The 8,482-nt window shown below is 42.2% G+C and overlaps 1 protein-coding gene and 1 long non-coding RNA gene across 6 annotated transcripts; one reads left to right on the forward strand and one right to left on the reverse strand.

Annotated features, from left to right (window-relative positions):
* Positions 1 to 1,627: 1,627 nt before the first annotated feature.
* On the forward strand, positions 1,628 to 7,958 carry LOC133490839 (glutamic acid-rich protein-like). 4 transcript variants are annotated; one of them, XM_061801403.1, is made up of 5 exons: positions 1,628 to 1,857; positions 2,385 to 2,820; positions 3,784 to 4,026; positions 4,129 to 4,349; positions 5,380 to 7,958. In XM_061801403.1, exons 1-5 carry the CDS (start codon positions 1,703 to 1,705, stop codon positions 7,472 to 7,474), a joined length of 3,150 nt encoding a protein of 1,049 aa, XP_061657387.1. In that variant the 5' UTR covers positions 1,628 to 1,702; the 3' UTR covers positions 7,475 to 7,958. The 4 variants fall into 4 exon arrangements, with proteins under 4 accessions (XP_061657387.1, XP_061657389.1, XP_061657388.1 ...); XM_061801405.1 differs by having other exon boundaries at positions 1,814 to 1,861; XM_061801404.1 differs by lacking the exon at positions 1,628 to 1,857 and adding an exon at positions 2,022 to 2,142.
* LOC133490840 (uncharacterized) lies at positions 1,707 to 3,142 on the reverse strand. 2 transcript variants are annotated; one of them, XR_009792297.1, is made up of 5 exons: positions 2,909 to 3,142; positions 2,756 to 2,810; positions 2,564 to 2,658; positions 1,934 to 2,069; positions 1,707 to 1,830 (listed from the first exon to the last, which is right to left on the reverse strand). It is a non-coding gene; the product is annotated as an uncharacterized LOC133490840 (long non-coding RNA). The 2 variants fall into 2 exon arrangements; XR_009792299.1 differs by lacking the exons at positions 1,707 to 1,830; positions 1,934 to 2,069 and adding an exon at positions 2,265 to 2,457.
* Positions 7,959 to 8,482: the final 524 nt, after the last annotated feature.

Below are 8,482 nucleotides of genomic sequence, written 5' to 3' on the forward strand. Positions count from 1 at the left end.
GTTCCGAATGAACTTTCTGACGAAATTTGCGAAGCCAATGAACCTCTGCACGTCCCTCCTGCTGGTGGGGGTGGGCCACCGAAGCACCGCGTCAATCTTCCGGGATCCATCCATATTGCCCCTTCTCCCAGGATGAAGCCCAGAAAGGCCACGGATGCTCGGTGGAACTCGCACTTTTCCCATTTCACGAACAGTTGGTGCTGCAAGAGACGCTGGAGCACCTCTCTGACTTGTCGGATATGGGAGGTCAAGTCTGCTGAGAAGATGAGAATGTCGTCAACGTATACAAATACGTTTTTGTTCAGGAACTCCCGAAGCACGTCATTAATAAAGTTTTGGAAGACGGCCGGGGCATTGGTCAGTCCGAAGGGCATCACCAGATACTCCTAATGCCCCGTGGGAGTGTTGAAAGCCGTCTTCCATTCGTCGCCCTCCCGGATCCGCACCAGATGATATGCGGTGCGCAAGTCCAGTTTGGTGAAGATCCAGGCACCTTGAAGGAGTTCAAATGCCGTACCGATTAAGGGCAAGGGGTACTTGTTCTTGATAGTGATGTCATTCAAGCCTCGATAGTCGATGCAGGGTCATAAAGTGGAGTCCTTCTTTTTAACGAAAAAAAACAAAAGACCATTTGCACTCACAATCACATCCACAGAAAATTTTGACTCTTCAATCAACCTACCAATTATGTTTATGAGAGTCCCTGGATAAAACCCACACAGGCATAGTGAGAACATGCAAACTCATCACAAAGGAGGCTGGAATTTGAACCCCAGTCCTCAAAACTGTGAGGCACCGTGCCCCTCTAAAATAAATGAGCTACAAAATATTAAACGAAATATGAAACTAACTGTGCCATCATTTTTTGCAAGGTCAGTTTATTTAATTGTTATTTAAAATAATTCTGCTGGACCACAAATTTTTAATTATTCTTTATCGTGCAATTATTTCAATACCCATTGTTGGGTTTTGTTTCTTGAGTTGAAGGCTGGCAGCAGATTTGCCAAGAACAGCCACATCAGAATCAGAATCATCATCATTGGCCAAGTATGTCAACAACACACAAGGAAATTGTCTCTGGTAATTGGAGAGTCGCCCTAGTACGACTTACATGTTGAGTACGACAGCTGACAGACAGTCAATTGACACAGAACGCTTTATTTTTTTAGCTCACAGTTGTGCAAAGGATGCAGAGTCTTTTAGCATTTAGAGCAGTTAGAATGGCCAATAGAGTGATAGTCCAGTGCAATGACCATTGTGCAAAGTGTGTCAAGACTTTATGGAGTGTATGCACGAGTTATGCCATCGTCTGGACCAGGGCTCAGCAACCTTTTTGAGGTTGAGGGCGACTTTGTGAACACCGATCGGATGAAGGGCTATGTGACCTGTTTGCAGCAAATTTCAGACTCAGTTCATTACACGTACATAAAATATTTTTGTTTTAATTTATTGTAGTAAATGACATTCAATTCAATTCATTGTCATAACCAGAACACTAGGGTGGACCCAAATGCACGACTCGGTGGACAGGAAGGCAGTTGAAAGAGAGTCTTTATTTGTTCCGATGTCGAAGGCCGGGGATTCAGTCAGAGCGAGCAGAAAATCAGAAACCACAGGCTTACGGGGTTGATCAGGGAACAGCCGGAGGTGGGTACACAGGAGTTTGGATTCAGGAATGCAGAAGTGCGGGAACGAAGCATGAATGGCGATGATCTGGCAAAGACAGACCGTCCGCTGGGTCCTCTATATTCCAGGGTTAATTATTGCAGATGAGGCGCAGGTGTCCGCATCCCAATCAGTGCAGGTGTGTGGGGATCTGCACAGCCAGGGCTGGACCGGCAGGACCATGATATTCACGTAAGTAAGTCAGATTCAGAATTTAAAGCACAAATAATAGTAACAATTTGTGGCCTATGGTATTTTTAGAACATACCTCGCGGGCACCTTATATGGTGCTCGTGGGCTACCATTCGGCCGTGGGTACCGCGTTGGTGACCCCTGGTCTGGACCATGTTGATTGTGCGAATGTTGCAGATACTTCACAGTCGATTGTGCAAATGGTGAAGATGCTAGGTGCAGATGAAAGGCTAGTATTGGTCAACGACAGATGTGCAGATGGTGCAGTGTGGTCAGAATACCACAGTGAGTACAAGAATAAGCAATAATATGTAATACTAATTGGTGAGGCAGAATATGAAAACAAACTCAAGACAAAAAAATTTGGAAGCATGTTGCAGTTTAATTGTACATTAGCTGTTCAGGAAGTTAGTTGCAGTAGAGAAGAAGCTGTTGGAATGCCTGCTAGGCGTATCCACCACTGACACTCTGGATGGTTGTCAACATTGGAAAACTTGAAAATGTTTTGCTTTTTGTTTGTTTTTCAGGCTCTTCTCAAAATGGAACTATCACTGGGCTCTGATGGCCAATGGAGATCAGACAAAAGGCGAAACCTCTGACCTGCAGAGGGTCACCTCAGAGGAAGCAGAAAAAAACAAGCCAAGAATCAAGTTCAAAATTGTACCACCACCTCCTCCCAAACCCAAAAGTAAACCCCCACCAACACCTTCTCAGAGGGCGTCTCCTCAGCCTCTTCTCATAGTGAGGCGTAAAGTTGAAGTGGACATATTTCGGTTACACTGGAGAGAGTCCTGGATGTGTCTGAAACCACCAAAGTATCTTTTTCTCAGGGCTAGTGAGTCAAAAAAAAGAATCCAAGTATTCACAGCTATCGACGTCAGCAAGAACAAGTACAAACCTGTTGGAAATGCATCAGGCCCTGAGTACACATCTATTAATGACTGGAATCAATCCTGGAAGCAGGTAAATGGATGAAACTGAGTCATTAAACTTCTTAGTTAATAACATGTAGAACTAAAAGCAGTAATTATACATGAGATTGTTTTTGGACCTCAGAGACAGGGCGGAATAGGAACAGCAAAATTCTGATGAATCTTATTCTGTCAAAAGTATTTTAAAAATTCTTATTTTTATCCATACACAGTTCTAAATCCCTGTCTAATAAAAATAATCTGTGTCTAATAAATAATACATTTCAGGTAAGTCATTGTGTAGTGGTACACGGGTTTGACTTTGTGTCATGATCCTGCCGCTTCAACACGAGCTGTGCGAGTGCCCGCGCAGCTGCGCTAATTGGGAGGCACACACCTGTGCCTCATGTGGGCTGATCATCCCCCGTATATATAGGACCCGGTGACGACTGGTCCGCCGCCAGTTCGTTGACCTTTATGTCCCGTTCCAGCACTCTCGTATCCCTGATTGAACCTGTGTGTACCGACCTCCGTCCGTTCTCTGACCAACCTTGTAAGCCTGACTCCTTGATACTTCTGCCTGCGTTGATTGTTTCCCCGTGTACCGACTCCTGCCTGTCCGCTCATCTGTTCTCTTCGCCCGACGTCCAAACTACCGCTGCTGCACCGGACTGCCTGCTCGATTCCCAACCTCTGTATACAATAAACGTGTCTCTTCTTGAACTACCTTGCGTCTTCCGAGTTCCTGCATTTGGGTCCTACTTCTCGTTCCGATGGGACGTGACACTTTGGTGGGTGGGATCGATTGTTCAATTGATCGATCGCATGTTTTTGTTGTTTTTTTTGTGGGGGGGGGGGATAAGTGAGTAAACCAGAGTATGCAGAGAAACAAAGTATAATGTGGATTGACAGTTTTTGTTTTTTGTTGTTGATTTAAGTACGTATATAGCTATTAAATAACTAAACCAACTCTCGAGTTGTTTCAGGCAAAGGTAAAAAATGTTCTGTGTTACAGGTGAAGGGTACCACGCAGTCAGAGTGGTCGGAGGAGAAACAATTCCATTGGGATATTTTGCCCAAGAGAGCTCTTATTAACTATCCAGAAATAGGAGTTTATCATCTTCCTGTATGGGCTGGCACCTGGAAAATTATGAACTTCGCATTCAGGCAACAGAAGCAAAAGTGGGATTGTGATTGGCCTGCTCTTCAACAAAGTTCCAATCACAAGTTTGACAAAGTACAGCAGCTGTTGGAGCAGGTGGGGCTGATTTTTATTTTACGGTGTTTTCAGTGAATTCCAAAATAATTTTGATTTTATTCAAATATTGAAACAGTACTACTGTACTTCTTTCTCAAATAGGATGAGCCTCGAGGATGGAAGGATTCATGGAGGCTTTTAAAACCAACAGTTCATTCTGACGACTGTACAGTCTCTGAGCTCACATTTGAAAATATGAAGATAAATGATGTGCTCCTGCCCGGGTGGAACAAGTCCTGGCTGTTATCTGCACCTCCTCTGCAGGAAGAAGAAACTCATGAGATTATCTGGAGCTCTTGCTGGCTTTACAGGCTGCAGCTCAGGTGGTTACATATATACATACATTTGCAAGATTATTATACTAATTATTTTGACATTAGAAATGCATTTTTAAGTTTACAATTACTAGAGCAGGGGTGCCCAGACTTTTTTACCCCAAGATCTACTTTTCAAGCAGCCAGCCTCTCGTGAGGTACCGATGGGGGGTGGGGGCTTGGGGGTAATGTTGATGCTCCCAAACAGTTTTAAGGTCAATGTTATGTTGCATCCTATATTTAAAATACAGAATTAACTTTATGTGCACTGTATTGTCTGTTCTTTCATCCTGGATCAGGCTGTGCCAAGGTGGAATTTTAAAATTACACACCATCTTATCCTGCACTTTCTACTTTGGTTTCGGACCAAACCTTTTTCACTCGTAAAAGAGAAACTCTCATCCAGTTTCATCACTTTTTCTTCAATTATGCACATGCATTTCTTATTTAACTTTCTCCATTATTAGCGAGAGTAAACATGAGCAGTATGCTTAGCTCGTCTTTGCTCTACATTGCCCAGAGTGTTTCTAACTAACGCAGCGGTGGTGGGCGTAGCATAAGGACGTTGTCATTATAAAACACATTAATGGGCTGCATAAGTACTGTAAGATTTGTAGTTATGAGTGTACCCCATTGAGTGGGGAGGGGAGCGGTGTAAGGTAAACTAGGTGTGGCAGAGCAGCGGTCGTTGTTAGAGAAGGTTCCATGTGCTGCCTAAAAGAAACCAGTGACTTCTTCTTTTGATTTTTTACAGTACGTATGTGAATTGTGCCATTGAACGTAGCAACCAGTCATCCCTCACTCATTGAATTACATTGCAAAATGCCACAAACTGAATAGCTGTATGTTATACTTTCAATTGTATTGGAATTTATTGTTTTTGTTTGGCACACAATGCAGAATATTTGTGCGAAGAGACCGCATAAGCACGCGCACAGTTTAGCAGGAACTTTTTTTTTTGGGGGGGGGGGGTGCACGCCATCCCGCGATCGACCAAAACTGCTACGTGGAACTAAGCTACAGTATATTTTTCCCTCAGGTGGTGCATCTCCTCACTACAATCCCATCAAAAGCACAGCGACCTGATGACAAGGAGACGTAATTTTCTCAACTCCCTCCTCACATCAGAAATGAACGCTGGGAATAGTGATTTCACCGAGTGGTGGGATTCTTGGAAGACTCTGAAAAGATGGAACCCACCAGGAGAGGAAATTGTTGATGACTCTGAGATTTCCGAATCAATTAGTGACGAAGAGGAAGAGGACAAAGGAGTGGACAGTGATGATGAGGAAGATGAGTTAGATAGTGAGGAAATAGAAGATGAAGAATATGGTGGCAAAGATGATGAGGACCAGGACGAAGAAGTAAATGAGGAAGAGGAAATGGAGGACGCAGAGATTGAAATCAACGACAAGGATATAAATGTAAAGACAAAAACACATAATGGGGAAAATGAACAAAGTGACACTGACATGAGTGAGGAGGATGAAGAAACAGAAAATGAAAGAGAGGAGGCTGACGAGGAAGACGAAGAGATGGAAGAGGACACTGAAACACATGGGATGAAACTGCTGAATAGTCACAACAGCATCCAAAATGAGGATGATGAGGAGATTGAAAATGAGGACAGTGGGATGATTGAAGATGAAAAGGAGGAGAAGGTGAATGAACAGTATCAAGGCAACAATTTGAATGAGATGGAAGTAACGGAAGTGCACAAGTTGCTTGGAAACAAGCAAATTATGGAGGATGAGCAATTAATTGTTTGGAACATGGGCAATGGGGTTGATGCAAATGAGGAGAAGGAGGACGAGGAGGAGGAGAAAGAGAAGGAGGAGGAGGAGGAAAAAGTTGAGACAGATAATCAGAAGTGCATGGAGGAGCATGGAAAGGAAGTCGAGGAAAAGCAAGTGTACCGGAACATCACACTGCAGCTCAAGGAGATATTTCAAATGATTGCAAATGACAAAAAAGATGATGAGGAGGAGAGCAATGATAATGTAGACACGGATAAGGAGGAAAAAATAATAACTCTCGTAGAAGAAAAGCCAACCAGAGAAACACAGTCTGACAGGATAAACAGACTAGATTGTACTGATGAAGGGGAAGAAGATGAGGAAGATGTTCAGGGGGAGGAGGAGGAGGAAGAGGAGACTGAAGAGGAGGACACAATTGAGGAGGAGAATAAGCGGGTCAAGGAGGAAGATGATAAGAATGAGAAAGACGGGGATGAGGTAGAAGAGAAGGACGTGAAACAAAACATTGAAGAGGAAGAGCAGGACAAAATGGAACATGAAAAGGAAGCTGCAACTGATGAAGAGGACAAAGAAAACCAAAAGGAGGAAACTGGAGTGAAAACAGATGCAGAAGAGGATGACGAAGATGAAGGGGTTTGGGGTGAAAGTCATCAATGGGCCAACAATGATACAGACAAGAACAATATGAAGAAACGAGCTGATGGTGAGTGGGGGGAAGACAGCAAAGAACAAACACAGCATGCAGATGAAGAATTACAGGATGCAGAAGAAGGTGAGGAGGTCGATGCTGATGATGTGACGCAACGTGTATGTTTCGATGATGATGCCGAGGGAGATGAAAAAGAGCCTGAAAGAGAAGAATGCAGTGAAGATGATGAAGAGCAGTTGAATGAAGAAGAAGAGGATGATGTTAACGACAATGAGGACAGCTCTCCCTGCAAAGCCCCCCAAAATAATGAGCTAATTGTGAAAGCAGCACATAAAACAGAAGAAGTCATGGAGGACGAAATCAAGGACCAGAAGTCCAGGAAGCCAATCAAATGCAAGCCGAGCGTCCCACTTCACCTGCAGTTCCACAAACTGAACAATTCCTTCTCCTCGTGGAAGCAGTCTTGCACGGTGGCAGTGGCCCACAGAATGAGTAAGGAACATAACGAAGATGGCGACATGGAAGGAGAGCAAAACGAGCTGCAGGCTTGGCGAGAATCTTGGAGGATCTGCCGCTGGAGAAAGCCTCGTGACGATGAAGTCTTGAGTTTTTTTACTCAGCATCAGCGTGGGAAACACAAAGGACTGTTGCGTGACGATGATCTGCTGCTCAAGAGGCAATGGACTCTCAGCTGGAAAATGACCAAGAAGGGTGAAAACATGAAATAATAATCATGAAAGGAGGATGGCGAAGAAGCTCTAGTATCTGATTTGCTTTCGAACTAATTCAATCTAACTGGACTTTAGAGCTAAAATTGAAAAAAAAAAAACGGTATATTGACAGATAATGTAATAAGAATCATCATCTTGGCTGCTTTAAACACATACCAAACATTAATGAGCCATCCGGCAATCTCAATTTGCAATATGTAAAAGACCAGCTAGAATAGTTTGAAACAGGAATACGCTTAGACACAATGACATCACAGGCTATGAAAAAAAACATTATTCAAGTTACCATTAAACATTATTACTATCATAGATCCTTGCAATACACACATTTGCCTTTTAAGTTCTTGTATGCTCACCAGTTTCATAAAGTCAGAATATATCAGATTCCGATTCTTATTCGTTTCCCCCAAAATTCTTCCAGTATGAAATAATGGAAACAAAAGTTGTTAAAGATCCTGTAAAGTGAAAAATAAATGTTTTACAAATTTAACACGCCACAGAGAATACCGTTGTTTTAAAAAGCTGAATAAAACTATGGCATATACAGTATAAAAAGTATTCAGTGAATGAGTGAATTGTTATGGCCATACACAGAATGTTGGGAAGATTACATTGAAAATAAAGTTACAACTACAAGGTACGCTTTTGGAACTGTAATTGTAATATGTAAATATAAAACAAGTATGATAAATAATTGTACATTTCAGTACATTTTGATCACGTTTCTTAATTTTGAATGAATGCATCAACAGAACCCATATAAAAAGCATAGATTATTATTTTGCAGTTAATCACATATTTGTTCTTTTCACAAATAATAACTGCTAACAAAACAGATTAAAAATAAAGACATAATAAATATAGTATATATATCAACATAATTTAATCATTTTCATTGGTTCATATGGCAAATCAATATGTTGCAGGAATAAAATCCAAAAATGTACAAAGATAAAAGTGTTCAGAAACAATTTTCATTGATGTGTTCAAATGTGGTGGCAGAGT

The sequence above is a fragment of the Syngnathoides biaculeatus genome, chromosome 17 (genome assembly GCF_019802595.1).
Source record: "Syngnathoides biaculeatus isolate LvHL_M chromosome 17, ASM1980259v1, whole genome shotgun sequence".
Lineage (NCBI taxonomy): Eukaryota > Metazoa > Chordata > Actinopteri > Syngnathiformes > Syngnathidae > Syngnathoides > Syngnathoides biaculeatus.

What these genes read in the sequence shown, in the direction of transcription:
- LOC133490839 (XM_061801403.1), top strand. Translation starts at nt 1,703, where the DNA reads ATGGCGATGATCTGGCAAAGACAGACCGTCCGCTGGGTCCTCTATATT. An exon ending in GGAATCAATCCTGGAAGCAG is followed by an intron (nt 2,821 to 3,783) that starts GTAAATGGATGA and finishes TCTGTGTTACAG; the next exon opens with GTGAAGGGTACCACGCAGTC. An exon ending in CTTTACAGGCTGCAGCTCAG is followed by an intron (nt 4,350 to 5,379) that starts GTGGTTACATAT and finishes TTTTTCCCTCAG; the next exon opens with GTGGTGCATCTCCTCACTAC.